Source organism: Desmodus rotundus, chromosome 5, assembly GCF_022682495.2.
Source record: "Desmodus rotundus isolate HL8 chromosome 5, HLdesRot8A.1, whole genome shotgun sequence".
Lineage (NCBI taxonomy): Eukaryota > Metazoa > Chordata > Mammalia > Chiroptera > Phyllostomidae > Desmodus > Desmodus rotundus.
The window spans coordinates 91,066,685-91,084,974 of record NC_071391.1 but is presented as its reverse complement, the minus strand read 5'-3'; the positions used below and the strand labels follow the sequence as shown (position 1 = coordinate 91,084,974).

The following is an 18,290-nucleotide window of genomic DNA, read 5'->3' as shown; positions in this document are numbered from 1 at the left end:
GAGAAGGATTTGAAGAGAATTGATGTCAGGAATAAATCCAATGTCTCTGGCTTGCACATTTGGATGAACAGGATGAGTGGAGAAGCCCCAGATATGTGGGGAGGATTATGAGTTCAGTGTGCAATATCAGGTGAAAATGTACAGTAAACAATTGGCTACATGTACTCACCTCTAAGAGGACTATACTGAAAAATAAAAGTATAAGATAGTGAGCATATAGAGGCTTACTAAATCCATAGACCTGGATATAATTTCTTAGGAACTGAGTATGATGACAGCTCTATTGGTGAGGCTGTAGGAAAACAGATACTTCAAAATGTAGTGTTTGGAGTATAAAATAATAAACCCCCAATGGGCAATTTGGCAAAACTTATCTAAATTAAAAATACACATATTCATACATCTACCTTTTGACCCAGCAATTCTGTTCCTAGTTATTCCCAAGAGAAATGAAGCTATATGCCCAGAGACTTTTACGGGAATGTTTATAACATAAACCAAATGTGGTATAATCATAAATGAGAATTATACCAGCAATAAAAAAGAATGACTCACTGATATAAACAACATGGATGAATCTTACAAACATGCTGAATGAAAAAAAAAAAACAGACACAAAAGAATATGTACATATAATTTTACTTACATAAACTTCTAGAACAGACTACTAATGTATAGTGGGAAAAAATCAGAAAAATAGTTGTCACTGGGGATTTTGGACAGATATTAATTAGGAAAAAGTATGAGGGTGATGGAGTTTGATTGCACAGGCATACATGCATTTGTAAAAACTCATGGAAAGGTACATCTAAAATTAGTGCATTTTTTTCACTGTGTAAATTTTACTTTATAAAAAGAACTATAAACAATTATTGATCTCTTGTTAATTACAGGAATGCTAAAATGTTTAAAGGTGAAGTGTGCTTATGTCTGTAACTTATTTTGAAATGCATCCAAAATATAAGATGGATTGGTGGATAGAGGGATGACTAGATGGATGAATACATGACAAAACAAATACAGCAAATGTTAATTATTGAATGTAGGTGGTGGGTATATGGGTATTCAGTATACACATTCAAACTTTTCTGTGTATTTGGCAACTTATAATCTGGGTCAAATACACATACCCTTTGATCTAACAGTTCTTCCTTTAAAAATCTATCCTACAGGTATATTTACACTTGTGTACAAAAATATATGTTTAAGGCCATTTTATTGCAGTATTGTTTGTTATAGGAGAAAATTTGAAGTAACCTACATGTCCATCAGTAAGATGTAGTTAAATAAGCTATATAGCTCATTTCAGAATTAAATACCATGGAGCCATTTAAAAAATGAGACAGCTCTCTCTATATATGTACTAATGTGGAACAATCTTCAAGATGTATTGGTGAGTGATACACATACATAGAAAAATGTGTATATAAATTTATTATGCTACCATATCTTTTTTGTTGAAGGATATATACACATAACATGAAGAGACAAGTATACATGTATATTCTGTCTGGTTAGAATTTTTGTCATAGACTACCAAAGAAATGGGTATTCCTTTAGAGGAAATTGGGGGTGGGGAGGCAAAAGAACAGGGTTGGAGGGAAACTTACTTTATTTATTGTGTGCCTTACATTACCTTCTGAATTTTGTACCGTGTACATGATTTACATATTCAGAAAATAAATACAAGCTAGTTAGAGGCCAGTGAATTTGAAAAGATTGAGAAAGCAGAGCCAAAGATGTAAGGCAAAAGCTAGGAGAGTTTTCAAAACCAAGGGAAGGAGTGTTTTAAAAAAGTGTGTGCTGTCAGTTTTGCCCAGTATGGCAAAGAGCTCTGTAAAATGTAGGTTAAAAAACGTCCATTTGATTTTGGAGTGGGAAGGTCACTGATACCCAAAGCAGTAATCTTTGCTCTATCCTGTCTAATTTTCAGCGTTTAGAAGATTATCAGCGTCGCCTTGATACTTCCAATCTGAAGTTGTCAGAGTACCCAAACGTTGAAGAGCTCAGGGTGAGAGATGGTCTAATAATTATTTTAAAAAATAAAATTTACTAAAGACCTGGCAGGTAATTAACATCTCAGTGGGAACATACATTACCTGAATAAGTTCTTCCATTAAATGTCTCATCTGTGTGAAGATTACTTTAGTCTTTCACTAAAGGAATATTTCTGTGAGACTGTTTTGTGATAGAAATTTACAGGAGGCTAAAGAACATTACTTACTAAGTTTAATTTATTGTGTTGTATAGTGTGAATAAGAATAGGGCTGTTTACTATGGGAACTTTATTAATTGTCACTACTAGCATATGAGGCTTTTCTATTAACAACTACTTAAACTTTTAACTCTTTCTTGTACTGGTGGCTGTATTGTGCTAGGTAGTTGTTTTGGCAAATTGGTGGCTGTTAAAATAGACTTCTGTGTCATATATAACAGCTTATCAAAAAGCATACTAATGTGCTTAGCCCTGACCATAAAATGAGGTTTTTCTAGAGCTACTTATACTACAAGATGATTCTCTTACTACGTTATTAATATTTAGATCAAGCCCGAGTACTTTCTGGACTTTTCATAAATGCCATTCCTTAGAAGTTTCTTTGGAACTAGAGCCTGGAACTTAGAGCCCTATTACAAATAAACTATGCATTATCCGCATCTAGTTATATATAAAAAATTAAGCGGTGGGTTGAGAATCTGGTGGCTTAATATTTACAGCTTTATTTTTTTACCTTATTTGTATTGTTTACACTATTACAAATGTCCCCATTTTCCCTACCCTTTGCCCACCTCCTTCCCCCACCCTCCTTCCCTCTGGCCATCACTACACTATTGTCTGTGTCTATGGATTATACATACATGTTCTTTGGCTAATCCCTTTACCTTCTACCATCCAGCCCCCCCTCCCTTCTTCCCTCTTGACAGCTCTCAGTTCCAGTATCAATGCCTCTTGTTTCTATTGTTGGTTAGTTTATTTTGTTCATTAGATTCCACATATAAGTGAAATCGTAAAAAAAGAAGGAACTCTTACCTTTTGTAACAGCATGGATGGACCTGGAGATTATTATGCTAAGTGGAATAAGCCAGTTAGTGAAAGACAAATACTGCTTTATTTTTATAAGCTAATATCATCTATTTACAGTGAGATTTAGAAGACAGTACTCCTGAATGTTTCCCAAGATTCTTTTCCTTTTTAGAAACTTGTATGCAGTTTACTGTAACTTGCTTTTTATGTCAGTAGTTGAGAGATACCAATAATAATAGTAATTTACATGGTAATAATAAAATTTTCACCAATTTCTTGAAAAGAGACTGTGTGAAATACTACCCCACTAAACGCATGGAAATAATTTATATAATTCTTTTTATTTTGACAGAATTTGGATTTAACAAAAAGGAAGATGATTCATGAAGGGCCATTGGTTTGGAAGGTGAATAGAGATAAAACTATTGGTAGGTCAAATATCTGTTAATTTCGGGGAGACTGAAGAAAGGAAAAGAGTGGGAAAGTTTCTTAGAAGAGATAACCATTCACCATTTTCATTTATAAAACAGTGAACAATGCTACTTTGTGTTATTTATGCATTTACAGAAGATACGCTTATGTGACTTTGTTACATGTGAAATGTTACATACTCATCGAGGGATGAAGCAGAAAACTTTTGTCATGATTCTATCTCCATCATTCTTGTATTTGAATGATCTTTCTTTAGATTACTAAATCTAAAACTATTGTTTGAGGAACCACTACTTTTCATTTAACAGTCACAGACTAACACTTTAGTGTAATATTGTAATACAATAAAAATGAATGAAACTAGACCACCAACTTATACCATACACCAAAATAAACTCAAGATGGATAAAACACTTCAATATAAGTCGTGACACCATAAAAGTCCTAGAGGAAAACATAGGCAGAAAAATTTCAGATATCCCACGCAGCGATATTTTCACTGATATGTCCCCTAGGGCAAGGAATATAAGGAAAGAATAAACAACTGGGACTACATGAAACTAAAAAGTTTCTACATGGCTAAGAAAACACCAGCAGAATGGAAAGAGAACCAACCACATGGGAAAACATATTTGCCATTGATATCTCGGACAAGGGTTTGGCCTCCAAAATATGTAAAGAATTCACATGACTCCACACCAGGGAGACAATCAATCCAATTAAAAAATGGGCAAAACACCTGAACAGACACTTCTTCAAGGAGGACATACAGATGGCCCATAGACATGAGAAAGGATGCCTAACATCACTAGCCATCACAGAGATGCACATTGAAACCACAGTGAGATACCACTTCACACCGATCAGAATGGCCATCATTAACAAATCTACAAACAACAAGTGCTGGCGAGGTTGTGGAGAAAAGGGAATCCTAGTAGACTGGTGGAAATGCAAACTGGTGTAGCCACTGTGGAAAACAGTATGGAATTTCCTCAAAAAACTAAAGATGGAACTGCCTTTTGATCCAGCGATCCCACTGCCTGAACTATACCCTAAGAATCCTGAATCACCAATTCAAAAGAACCTGTGCACCTCAATGTTCATAGCAGCGCTATTTACAGTAGCCAAGAGCTGGAAACAGCCTCAGTGCCCCATCAGTAGATGAGTAGATCAAAAAACTATGATACATTTACACAATGGAATACTACGCAACAGAAAGAAAGGAGGAACTCCTACTCTTTATGACAGATTGGTTGGAACTGGAGAGCATTATGCTAAGTGAAGTAAGTTAGGTGGTGAAAGACAAATACCATGTGGTCTCACCTATAAGTGGAACCTAACCAACAGAACAAACAAATGAACAGAGTAGAACCAGAGACTTGGAAATAAAGAACAAACGGACAGTGTCCAGAGGGGAGGGAGAAGGGGTATAATGGTGGAATGAAGGGGAATGGGCAAGCAAAGGAACGTGAATAGAAGACTCTTGGGCACAGACAATGACAGGGAGTGGGGCGGGTTGGTTATTGACTTTGGGTGTGGGGCTACGGGGTAAGGGTGACCAATGGGGAAAAAGGAGGGACAATTTTAACTGAACAACAATAAATAAAAATACAGTAACAAGTCAATTACTAAAATATACTAGATTTAACAGAAAAGTTCTCTGTTGAATTATTATAAAGTTCATAAAACACATTTCAGTTTCCATACTAATCACCTTTTCCTATTTTTTTATTTCTAGATCTATATACATTGCTTTTGGAAGACATTCTTGTATTGTTACAAAAGCAGGATGATAGACTGGTGTTAAGGTGTCATAGTAAGATTCTGGCATCTACAGCTGATAGCAAACACACATTTAGCCCTGTCATTAAGTTGAATACAGTGTTGGTTCGACAAGTGGCAACAGGTAAGTATGTCTGCTGAATGATACTAACCCTCAGTTTCATTGTAAAATTCTGTAAGATATTCAGTGTTATGTAAGTAGCACAACTGCCATAAAGTTTTTTCTTTTTATATTCTTATACAAGTTAAATGAAATTTATTTACTGCTTATAAAGTAAATTAAACCCTGGCTGGTATGGCTCGGTGGATTGAATTCTGGCTATGAATCAAAGGGTTGCCGGTTCAATTCCCATTCAGGGCACATGCCTGGGTTGCAGACCAGGTGTCCAGTGGGAGCCATGTGAGAGGCAACCACACACTGATATTTCTCTCCTCTCTTTCTCTCTCCCTTCCCTCTTTCTAAAAATAAATAAATAAAATCTTTAAAAAAAAAAAGTGAATTAAGTGTTTATACTCCCTAATTAGGACACCTAGACTCTGAGTAATTTTCTACATTTGAAAATTTTTTGCATATTACTTTGATCTTTATTCCATGTTAAGTTATTGATAGACATCAATGAAAATAGTAAATTGGGAGATAATCCCCGTGAAAAGACTTATTAGAGTGGTATGTTTTTTGATTTGGTGGGGGGAAGAAGGCAAAAAGCAAAACCTGAAGATGTAGGTATAGTTTGGGTTTTTGAAATCAGTTTAAGGTAGCAAATTATGTATTAGTTATATTAACAATGAAATCCCTTTTAAATTAATATATTGTTGACATTGTTACAGATGTCCCCATTTCCCCCCACTTTGCCTGCCTCCCCACTCATCCCTCAACCCCCTTCCCTCTGTCCATCCCCACGCTATTGTCCATGTCTATGACTTATGTGTATATGTTCTTTGTCCAGAGATCTCTTTTAAAGCTCATTAGTTCCATGATGGCAGGGAAAATTTATGACCTCTGTTCTCTAATACCCACTGAATATTATTAACTAACTCTTTAGCAAAAGGCCAATTCAAAATAATTGCCAAAGAATCATAGTGTTTAGTTCAGGAACTTAGGTACTTTGACTTTTTGTTTCTAATAAGTTACTGTGGAATCAGTGCTAGTTTTTATAATCTTTGCTTTATTGAAGTATAATAAATACAGTATAACATACAGTATGTTATTTTAAGTATATAGCTTGGTGAATTTTTACAAAGTAAGCACAAGTTTACAAAGTGAACATATGTAACCTTTACTTGGATTAGATGCACAATAATACCAGGACCCTGGAAAATGCCTCTGTAGGTCATATTATGAGAGTAAATTTTGTCTTATTTTTTTTCTAGATAACAAAGCTTTTTTCGTCATTTCCATGTCAGACAATGGAGCTCAAATTTATGAACTGGTGGCACAGACAGTTTCTGAAAAGACTGTGTATGTATTAGATATAGCTACCTTGCTCTATTTTTTAATTAAATTTACTGGGGTGACATTGGTTAATAAAATTTTACAGCCTTCAAGTGTACAATTTTCTGACACATCATATGTGTATTGCATTGTGTGTTTAGTACTCAGAAGTCAAATCTCTTTTCATTGCCTTATATTTGACAACCTTTACCCTTTACTACCCACTACCTACTGGTGCTCGACCATGTTTCATATCCTGAATATAATCTTTCACAAATTTTGTTTCTTCAATAGGACTTTGACAACCAAGAAACAAACAGTTCTTCTATAGTCTTTTGGATATGTTCTAAGAACTTATTTCTTTTTAGATGCCTCTTTCTTTGATTCTGTTCTACTGAAAGTATTTCTTCTAAAAAGATTCTGGGAGGATCAAGTGAAGTTTTTTAGTGGGTAGTGTATCCATTATGTTGTAAGGTTTTTCTTTAAGGTATAGAGTACATATAATCTCTACTTAGTAGTTATTGCCAAAATATATAGATATTCTCTGGCAGAAAATAGAGTTTTTTGTTTGTTGGGTTCTATTCTTTGGTTTGGTTTTGTTTGTTTCTGGTTTGTTTTTATTTTTGCTTTCTCAGTGTGTTTAAAGGACATTTCTTTTTCCTTTCCCTTTTGTATTTTGGATTCTTTTCAAAATTCCACAGCTGGCAGGACCTAATCTGTCAGATGGCTGCATCAGTGAAGGAGCAGTCCACAAAGCCAATTCCATTGCCACAGTCACCACCTTGCGAGTGAGTGTGCCTTTGTCTTTTAGGAGAACCGACTTTCTGGTCTGGGTCAGAAAAGAAATGGGTAATTTTACATTTTGTTGCAATGATGTATAGGCACCTCATGAAGCTCAAAGAATGTTTTCTTTCTTCTGTAGAGGAGACAATGATGAAGAACCTCCAAAAATAAAAGTGGAACATCATGGCATTTCAGTAACTTGTCTGCAGAGCACAGGTAAATTTATTTGTTAGTTTACCTGGAAGAATTTAGTCCATATATTACTTACTAAAATGCAGAGAAACTTTAACTCTTTTGGTTTATGCAGATTCTGGCATCAGCTATTTATTTTAACAAGCTTTGCTTATGAGCCTTGTAACATGGCTCTGAGTGTGTGTTTTACTTAACAGAGACTCTCTAACTCATGTGGTTACTTTTTCCCAAGTATTTCCTGAACATTTCATGTTAAAAGTTGAAAGATATATTCTGTTTCTGAAAGATACATACTTTTTCTGTTTCATTGAACAGACAGAGATTTGGGATTAGAATCTCCCTTAATGTCATCAAAAGCTCAACCTCATTCACTGGATGTCTCTGAGAAATCAGAGGTAGATGATCTCTTTGTGGCTGAAAGACAGTTTGCAAAGGAACAGCATGCAGAGGGGACTGTAAAGAAAGTTGGAGTAAAATATCCAATCACAATTCCAGATTCACACTTGCCTGTCTCAGAAGGACAGTGGGCATTGGATGCACTAAGGAATTGTAAGTTTTATTCATAAGTTAATGCAGATAATAAGTACCAGAGTTGTGTAATGTACTCTGCAATCATTTAGGGAGAATCCAAAGAAGTATAACTGACTTTTTCCTGCAATATTTTTACAATCTAGTTGGGAAGATGATAAAAACTTTGCCCATATTTTTAAATAAACAAGCAATACAAGTATATTAACAATGATTTGGTTGGGGTGACCAGGGAAGGGAAGCATCAGAAAACAAGAGAGATGTGATTAATGCCTTGAAGGAGTAAGTTTCTGGTAGGCATTTAAAAGAATAGAAGTCATTCAGACAAGAATAATAGTAGGACCAAAAGCACAGAGGGGAAAAACAGAGTGTTTGGGAAGCAATAAATAGACCAGTAGGCCTATGGTAGACCATTTAAATTACAGGAGTCATGGAAGATAAGTCATGGCAGATGTGTTGTTGATCTCAGCTGCTGTGAACCTTGAATACCAGATTGAGTCTTCCGAACTTTAAGAATGGCACATCAGTGTTTTGAGGGTTTTTCAAACTACAAATTATTCTTCTAATATTCTTGTGGAAATTGTAGTATTCTCCACCAAGGCCCATCCTTTTCACATACGCGCCTGTACACACCCATGAGAGTGAATGGTCCTTGCCACTCTGTTAGCTAACCCCCTCCCTCTCCAGTCATTGGTAATCAGTTACTAATGGGAGTGTATCACATTTCTCATTCGTATTTGGAGTTGGGGAAAAGGCTGAGAATGATTGCTTTAGCTGTAGAGAACCATTTGAAGTTTTTAAGTTATAACTAATGAAAAGAGATTAATTTGACTGAGAGCTTTTAAAGGATTTTAATGGAAAGAGGTTTGGAGTGGTACAGTTACCATTAAATTATTGTAGTAGCCTGGGCTTGAGGCTGAAAGGGTCTGAACTAGAGTGATATCAGAGAAATAAATATAAAGTGAGTAGTCAACAAATATTTAAAACAATTAACTTGTTTGGATGTGAGAGTAAAAGGGAAAATTTAGAAATAATTTTAATATTTTTATTAGAAATAAAAGTCATAAAGGACCAACACTGCCCACTGTCACACTTTTCCCCACTTTTTTATTTGCCAAAGAGTATAGGTTTAATTTTAAAACATGTTGAGTTCATATAATGAATGATAAGCCACTTAAGAAAAAACTGATGAGTAGGACGTTAGAGTTTAAGACTGGAACTTTGTAGAGAGACTAGGGAGAGAGATGATTTTAGTGTCAAAGCCATAAAACTTTGGAGCATCTCTCAGGAAATGAATGTAAAGCAGAAAGACAAAGGGTCAAAGGCTCATAGCTATGTGGAGAAATAGAAGGTAGAAATTAAGCCAGAGTTGAAAGTAGGGAACTAGTCAAGTTCTTTAAAACCGAATTAATTCTAGATTCTCCTGAATTCACATTGGTAATGATTTATTTTTTTTAATTTTTAATATTTTTCAATTACAGTTGACATTCAGTATTATGTTAGTTTCAGGTGTACAACATAGTGGTTAGGCGTTTATAAGTACAATTAAGATTTCTGATGGTTTGACTGACCTTGTCTCAGTAACTCTGTTATTGTATGAATGACCTTACAGCATAGACTTGCCCATTCAAAATTGAATTTGTTCTCTTTTTAACAACCTAAGGAAGCTGTGCCATGAGTAAGGTCATTTTTAAAAAACTAAACAAATATTTCCTTATCTTTTGAAATTATACACACTACCAATCATCAGAGTTAAAGTTTTTTCACAAAAAAAGTCTACTGTTTTCTTCACTATTTAAGGAAATTCTTTCGATTACTCTAAATGATAAAATAAATGTTCTGTGTGGCTAATAAAATCAGAAAAAATAATGCCTGTGTATATATTGTCCGTGTCTGGAAAAATAGAACCTTCATGTCTAGCTTAACACAGTGTTTCAACATCCTTTTAAGAAGTACTGTGTGGATATTATTCCAGTTATATGGAAGAAAAAATAGAGGAAGACATGGTTTTGTTTATCTAGGAGTGCAAAGTAGGAGTCCCTCCCCATTACAGATATTTAGATCTTTTTAAGTCTAGTTTAATATTGAATCATCTGTAGATGGTGCTTGATTTTATTTTTCAAACAAAACAAAAAAATGATTGTATGAAATTAATATTTTGACTGTATGTTTTACTTAAAAGGTACTTACTTTTAGAGATAATTGATAATTCCACTAACTAATTTAATGTTGGCACTCTGAGGTTATAGTTGTGAATGTGCATTTCACCAACCCTCCCCCTCCCTCCTAAATCTTTTAGTGGGTTTGTTGAAGCAGTTGCTGGTACAGAAGCTGAGTTTGACTGAGAAGAGCACTCAGGAAGATTGGCCACATTTCTCAACATACAGGACAGCGTCCCCGGGGGTGCAGACAGACAGTGGAACCCAGAACTTTGAAATTATTAAGGCCTACCATACTGGTGAAAGACAGAGGCCCTTTAGAACTGGAACTGGTGACATTTCAGCTTGTTACAGTCCCCGGGCTTCAACTGACTCTTATGTTCCACGGGATTCAGTGGTACTGGCATTCCAAGATAGCCAGGCAAGTAACATTTTAGTAATGGACCACATGATTATGACCCCAGAGATTCCTCCTGCAGAGCCAGAAGGAGGTCTTGATGAGAGTGGAGAGCACTTTTTTGATGCCCGTGAAGTACATAGTGATGATAATCCATTAGAAGGTGATGGAGCAGTTAAAATGGAAGAGAAGGATGCTAATTTACACATCTCAGGCAAGTTCTTTCACATTTAAACTTTGATTTTGATTGCTGTTAACTATCCTGTGTGCTGAAGTGCACATTTTTTGGGTTTGCAGGCATCATGTGTGTGTGTGTGTGTGTGTGTGTCTGTGATATGTTATTTATTCTTTATTGCACTAAATAATTTTTTAATCTGCTCTAGATGCTGGGAGATGTAGCATTGAATAAACATAAAAATCAACTATTCTCATGAAGCTTAAGTGCCACTAGGGGAAAGTGTAATGATAAATAAGTAAACAAATAAGTAGATGTCACATATAAAAGTATTCACAGGAAAAAATAAGTCTCCCTAAGGGACAGCAGAGAGTAATGGGAGCAGACAAGGTGATCAGGGAAGAGGAACCTCTGCTGAGGTAGCATTTGAGCAGAGACCCAGGGGAAGAAACTACACGGTTATCTGGAAGCAGAGTGTTATAGCAGAGAAGAATATGCACAGGCTATGTGGCAAGAGCAAGTTCTTTGTGGTTAAGGAATACAGGGCAAGGGAGACAAAAGCGGTAGAAGATGAGGCAAAAAAGGTATTCGGCTGGGGAAATGGTGGTAAGATCATATGCAGATTTTGTAGTTTTCAGCTCTTAACTTTTAAAATGCTACCTAATATGAAATTATTCAGAAAGTACCATGAAAGATTGCTAAGTTTAACTTGAGCCCAAAGTGAGAAAATTCTGATGTACTTAAAATTAAACTTGGGAATTTTGGAATTAATAACTTCCATCCCTCTTTAACAGCTTTTAAAGTTGTCAGCATATCACCCAACTTCTATTTTCTGATGTTTTGATAGCATTACTAAATTTCACAAAACTGTTCTGTCTATACCAATAGGAAACTATTTGATCCTTGATGGCTACGAAACAGTGCAAGAGAGCTCCACAGATGAGGAGGTCACCTCCTCCCTTCCTCCACAACCCATGAAAGGCCTCCCCTTTGTGGACTCTACTCAGCAGCCGCAACATTCTCTCCAGAATGCTCTTTCTGATGGAGCAGTTTCACCGTTCACCCCAGAATTCCTGGTCCAGCAGTGCTGGGAAGCTGGGGAGGATACCTGTTATGAGATCCAGAGTCCCTACACTTGTGCAGATTCAGAAAGACAGATCATGGAGTACATTCATAAGATAGAGGCTGACCTTGAACACTTAAAGGTACCTCACACTTCAGCATTCTTAGGACTTGTTTGGTAATTTCCAAGGAAAGGACTATATTTTAAAGTTTGCTGACAGTAGACAGCTCCTAGAGCCCAAATGTTTTTTCATTACATCATTCAGTTGGAGGCTTTAGGGACATTGTTAAAACTGTCCCTAGCCTTTAACTAAAGGCTGGTCTCCATTAGTTTTTCTTTAACTTCAAATGATATGTTTCCCCTTCTTCATATGATTACATGTAGTTTCATCCTGGGGCTCCTGAGAGGAGTTATACTAAAGTCCATTGTGTGCAGGTTGGCTCTAATATGTCTCACATACTAAATGTGGGACCATTTTCAGGGTGACTCCTGGGGTGGGAGAATCACTTTTACTGTTTAGTCTCACTTCTACTACTTTTTACATGGGAAAGTTTTAAGTTATTCATTTAAAGCAAAAACAGGTAAAAAGGAATAAAATTTACATTTTTCCTCCTAACAAAATTTTAATTATGTTTAAGTTGAAATTTGGAAGCATGTCTCTAATATAACCCTTTTTTATTATTTTCAAAAAATGTTTTTAGAATATTCAAATGAAAAACCTATTGGTTTTATTTTACAGAAGGTGGAGGAAAGTTATACCATCCTTTGGCAAAGGCTGGCTGAATCAGCCCTCACAGACAACCACTCAGGTATGTGAAAGTTGTAGATTCCAGACTCTAGAATCATTCTCCGTGAACAAATGCAGTAGATGAAATTATTTCCTATTCTGTAAAGCAGAAGCCTCAAGAGATCCCTTTTTTTTATTTTTAAAAAATTGTTTGTGTGCACACATCAATAATCAAGCAGAAATTGTTATCTGCTAACTCAGCTCTTTGTTTTCTAAGAGGAACTGCAGTGGTCAGTTGCCATGCCACCCCTTTTCTCTGTCTTCTTCACCTTTGCAAAGCGGAAGGCAGAATGGTGGTAAGCCTGATAATCCTAAATCCCCTATGAGACTTGTCGGTTCTGCTATAACTCCCTAAAGGTGGAAGCTTGATCCTCCTCACGTCTTGGTGCGCTTTTATGTCTCTATGACTCTAAGTGGATCTGTGTTCAGTGCAGCAATTTGTATTCATTTGTTTTTGAATGAGGCTGTTCTATTCTGATCAAAAAACAAAGATATAAATAACCATTCCCACAGATTTCATAGGCATTCTCTAAGTGTTCATGTGTTCTTTCTTCTTAATTTGATACCTGTATATCTTTATTCTTCCAGATAAAAGTTAGAGCTGCATGTCCTGGAGGTTGTTGGATTTTGAGCATTGGCCTTATATCAGCACATCCTGGCTCCCGTGTGGACGAAGAGAGAGTATGTGATAGGATCTGCCTGTGAAGCCCCTGGGGTTAGTCATGTCACAGGGGGCCCAGAACAGGACTAGTTATTCACAGTCTGGCAGCTGCGTAACTCTGTCAGTGAATATTCCTTCCTCACTCCGCTGTCCTCTATGAGAAATTCATTTTTATTCAGAACAAAAACCAAATGTATAGAGCTTTGGGTGTAGGATATGAAATTCTATTTAGACTTAAGAAAATGAGAAAATCAGATGTATTTATTTGACTTCATTCCATATTTGAAAGCACATTTTAATTTTTATTTTGCCATGTTTTAAGTGAGTAGTGAGAGTTGTGACCCTTTGTATACAGTACACTGAAGGATCTGTTGCTTCTGAAGCAAAGAGTTCAGGATGGGGTATTAGGAGGCTGGGTAAAGAGGGAAAGAAAAGAAGGAAGTAAGAAGGGGAAGGAGGAGCATTTAGCCTTCTAAACTGTATCTTATGCCCTCTGCTGTCCAGTAGGCTGCTTCTTAATGGTTCCCTCAAGGCACTGTATGCCTATGGCTCCTCTGTGCAAAAGACTTGAGCTGTGTTCTACCCAGGTGGGCTTCTTCCCATCTGAGGCAAACACCTCTTTTCTAGCTGGGATCAACTCCCAGTTAACAGGAATCCTCAATGTACTAAATACCGGACACTTGAAAATAAGTGTTTTCTTCTATTTTCTTTTCCGTTGAGGGTTGGGATTTGGGAGGGAGAGGAAACAAATTTTATTTTCTTGATTATAAATTTGTTTTTCTTAATAATTGTTTCATTGTTATAAATTATGCATCATAGTCTTCAGCACTTGTGTAAATTATTCCTGCAGATTGAACAGGAAATAAAAAAAAAAAAAAAAAAAAAGGAGATGCTTCAGGTGGTGGCAGGGATGGGAGTTGCTGAGGAATGTTTGGAGACTTTGGAAGGTTATGTAACCGAATCACTACTGAGTTGAATAATGGTTGTCATTAGCCACAGGTACTGCTGAGTAAATGGCCAGTAAAAAGTTAGTGCCTGGACGTTTGACTCTAATTTTTACACTAATCGTGCCAAAGGGCTCTTTTGAGTTAAAAGGAGTGAGTGCCAAGAGATGTGGTAGAAAAGGCAGAGCTGCCCAAACCAGCTTCAGAAGTACTTTCTCTGACTTTACTGCTAGAACTTTTTCCACACTGGTGCCTGACTGGCCTTAAAAAATTGTGGACCAGTACAGACACTGGATACTCCAAGCAAGGTGTTGGCAACTGCCTGTTCTAGAATGACTAGTATATTGGCAGCATCCTACAGAGGATAAAGGTTTCAGAATTGTAACTCAAGAACTCCTTCACTTGTTGGTTTTCTATGATTTTCGTTATGCATCTGGTATATATGTTTTGGATTATTTTTGCCAACTAAAACTAAATCATTTGTCAAATCTTAAAATTCTGTTAATATGCAATGAGTTAATCCACTGCTCTTGTCTTTCAGTAGAGCCCTCTGAACTCTGTGAGTAGTCAGGATGTAATTCTATTCTTCCTTGCAGTCCAAATATATATATATACTCATCGCAAGTGGTAAGGATTCCCAATTACTCTTACAAACAGCACTACAGCTTATAACAAGCTCATCTATGTCCGATTCCTGTTTCTGTCTTTTCAGAAGTGATCTATGTTTTTAAGAAAACTGACCAACTTGGATTGTTGGACCCTCATTTATAAATTAGAATTACATTTTGGGTTGTAGACCCAAGTATAAGTTAAATCAGAATGAGATTAAAAATTTTAGAAGCAGAAGCTAATATATAAGTGGACTTGAACTTTCTGATCTCTGAAGAGAAGCCAGTAGAAACTAATGGTCACATTGTGCTGCTAAAAATAATGCAGCTGCTCACAAAGGGTTTCACCTGTCACCACTTGACACACAAATACCATCAGCAGACAGTTAATCAGGAGAAAGGTAAATATAAATAGAACTTTCACCTCACCTCAGACACTACAGGGAAATTACGTAATTCTCTGGCGCTCACTTAAGAAGTTTTGTAGGTTAACAATGTTTTGGTTCCTTTTGTAGCTCAGCAAATATCTTGTCCTTAGCAACTATTTGCAGTTCTTTTCCTGCAGTTTAACCTATCCTTGGAACAATAACAGGGCTAACTGCAAAATGCTTTGACCATAGCTTTAGTACCTCTAAATAAATTCGTATCTATATTTTCAAATGGAGCCCCAAAATGAAGTATAATTTTGAAAAGATCCCACAATTTCAAGTGTTCTTTTTATCTTACCAGCTGAACTACTTTCCTCCTCCTCCCTAGCCTGGCCACCCATACCTTCCATTTTATTTTGGCTGTTATAATCAGATCTGTTTTACTTTGATATTAATACTGCCTTTCAGGATGATGGAATTCATGAGTGGAATAATTCCATGAGTGGAAATGGTTACCATTAAAGCTGTTCTCAAAGTTATAGGACCAGATGTTGGAACCTATTTCCATTCAGAAGAACCCAAAGGTAGTGGACAAAGTAACATTCCCAGAGCAGGAGAGCTGGGGGGGTTTAGCTATTGAAGTGGGCCTATGGCTCCTTTGCTACTAAGTGGCAAATTATATTTGAAGTGAGAACAGAATAAAGAGTTAATCATGGCAAATCAGTAAGCACTCAAAGTGCTCTAATTTAAAATATTGATTATTACCCTTGAAGCTACATATTTTACATATCTTAATATCAGTTAACTTGGACTGCTTGAGTTATCTTGGCTTTTCAAACCTGAACTGTAACTATTTATTATACTGCATGGGGAGTATATTTCATAAGCTTTGTGGCTTTTTTATGAAATATACCTCCCATGTAGTATAATAAATAGTTACAGTTTAGGTAAAAAGGAAAAATAAGTTTTTATTTGATTTTGGAGAGGGGAGCTAATGTGATAGTAGAGGGGAAAAGTCTGTTTTTTATTATTTTTAGAAGCTAAAGAAAATGGTATGCTTTCTAGGTTGTCTTTTATTTGTATACTTTTTTCTTTTTGATATTGGTAAATTTGGTGTGTTACATGGAGCATCTATATTTCAAACTGGAAACTATTTTCTCTGAATGTGGTATATAGGGTTATCTAGTGCTATTGGACTAGAGCTTTGGTCAATATTTTCTTGGCTGTATGTCATAGAAGGCATCATTGAGAACTTGAGTACAGAGGACCTCAAAATAGACAATTAGCAGGACCTTCCAGTTATCTCTCTGCTGGGTTTTTCCTCCTAGTATTACAATTTTTGTTTTCTAAATCATGTTTTCTCCAGATTTTTCTACCCCTTTTCAAAGTGGTCTGCAAAATTGTTCTTTCCTCAAGAAAAAATTTCCTTTGCTTCATTTCTTATGCCTTCCCACTGGTGCTGATGGTGTTGATAATAAATTGGTAGGAAAAAAATGTACCTCCCAGAAAGAAGCTCTGTCTGCCATTTCCAGGAGCCAACACTTAAGCGTACGTACTACAAAAATAACTATAATATGCACACTGTTGGTCATTTTTAATAAGCCTCTTCCTACTAAAACATTTTATTTTCTTTGTTCACCATACAATCATGTACTCTTAAACAGAAACTACTTTTTAAAAATTTGGAATGACCTTCAAAATAAACCTGTATTAATAATCATGTATTTTTACTGATCACATTTTGAAATACCTAAAAGACTATTGTTCTAATTATCCAGATACACCTTTGCAAAATAGCTCTTTAATGAATTGGCTGATAAGGCTGTATGTTTCTGGAACAAAATACTGGTCATCTAAAAACTTTCTCTTTTCTGGGATCTGGGAAAATAAAAAATTAGAGTTCAAATATTAAATATGCTTAAAGGAACCAAGTATGTGACTTTTTATTTGTATTCTTGTTGATTTGTCTTATACAAGTTATATGGGGAAAGTTTAGGTGCCAAGGAAGCCTTAATTAATTTTACTGGCAATGACTATTAAACATCTTCCTGCTGCTTTGAGCATCTTCACTAGTGAGACTACAGTTGATCTCGCTAGTTTATAAACCTTCATGAGGACACTGACAGCTGGGATTGCCTCACCTCTGGAACAGCTTTGTTGTTTCTTAGTTTTATTGAAATACAATTCACCTATCACACCATTCACTCATTTAAAATGTACTATTTAATAACTTTTGGTATATTACATTATTTTAAATTGTGATAAAATATGTATAACATAAAATTTGTCCTTTTAATTATTTTTAAGTGTACAGTTCAGTGGAATTAATAGGGCAGTTTTTATGGCTCACTTGAAGATAACTTGTTTAATGCTACCCTAAATGAAAATATGATGTGTTTATTACCATTCTTATCCCCAATGCTGGACTTCCTAAAGTACTAACATTTCTATGCTGTTAAGGGATTTCATTTCAACTCAGATGACTCACTCAATTTGGGGGTTTTTGTATGTTGGTTTTGACATAGAGATATAATTCGACTTATTCTGGGGATGATATTTTAGCTTTCACTCATTCAGGAGCACTTTTGGCTGATAGATCTAATAAACATAACAAAAAATGCTTAGTATTTTGTGTCATCTTTTAATTTAAACCTTTTAAAAATTACGTGTTAGATGTCCTTTGCAGTGTTTGTACTCTTAGCTCTCTCTGTTTATACGCATAACTGGTAGAACAAGTAAATTCCCATATCATTTCTACCTGCTCCTAGATGACCATGTTCTACTAGGAATGGAGAAAGTAAAATTCTGTCTTTGCATGTGAGCAGTTACTTTCACTTTTTGCTCTCCTCCTTCAAGCCAAATGACCAGTCCAGCAAAGGTTAATATGGACTGGAAAAATAAGTGGATATGTCCTGATGAAGTTGCTTTTCAATGTGATGTCTCCCTACTATGATTAA

The 18,290-nt window shown here is 35.8% G+C and overlaps 1 protein-coding gene across 9 annotated transcripts in view; it reads left to right on the top strand.

The window, feature by feature from the left end:
- The window catches only part of ARHGEF12 (Rho guanine nucleotide exchange factor 12), a 278,370-nt gene extending 260,413 nt beyond the window's left edge, over positions 1–17,957 (top strand). For all 9 annotated transcript variants that reach the window (XM_024569579.4, XM_024569576.4, XM_024569577.4 and 6 more), the window contains 11 exons: positions 1,934–2,011; positions 3,375–3,450; positions 5,193–5,360; positions 6,608–6,695; positions 7,370–7,456; positions 7,591–7,667; positions 7,959–8,192; positions 10,471–10,941; positions 11,791–12,107; positions 12,705–12,774; positions 13,341–17,957. In XM_024569579.4, coding sequence (XP_024425347.2) covers positions 1,934–2,011; positions 3,375–3,450; positions 5,193–5,360; positions 6,608–6,695; positions 7,370–7,456; positions 7,591–7,667; positions 7,959–8,192; positions 10,471–10,941; positions 11,791–12,107; positions 12,705–12,774; positions 13,341–13,351 — 1,677 coding nt within the window. In that variant the 3' untranslated portion in view covers positions 13,352–17,957. The remainder of the gene's footprint in view (positions 1–1,933; positions 2,012–3,374; positions 3,451–5,192; positions 5,361–6,607; positions 6,696–7,369; positions 7,457–7,590; positions 7,668–7,958; positions 8,193–10,470; positions 10,942–11,790; positions 12,108–12,704; positions 12,775–13,340) is intronic.
- Positions 17,958–18,290: the final 333 nt, after the last annotated feature.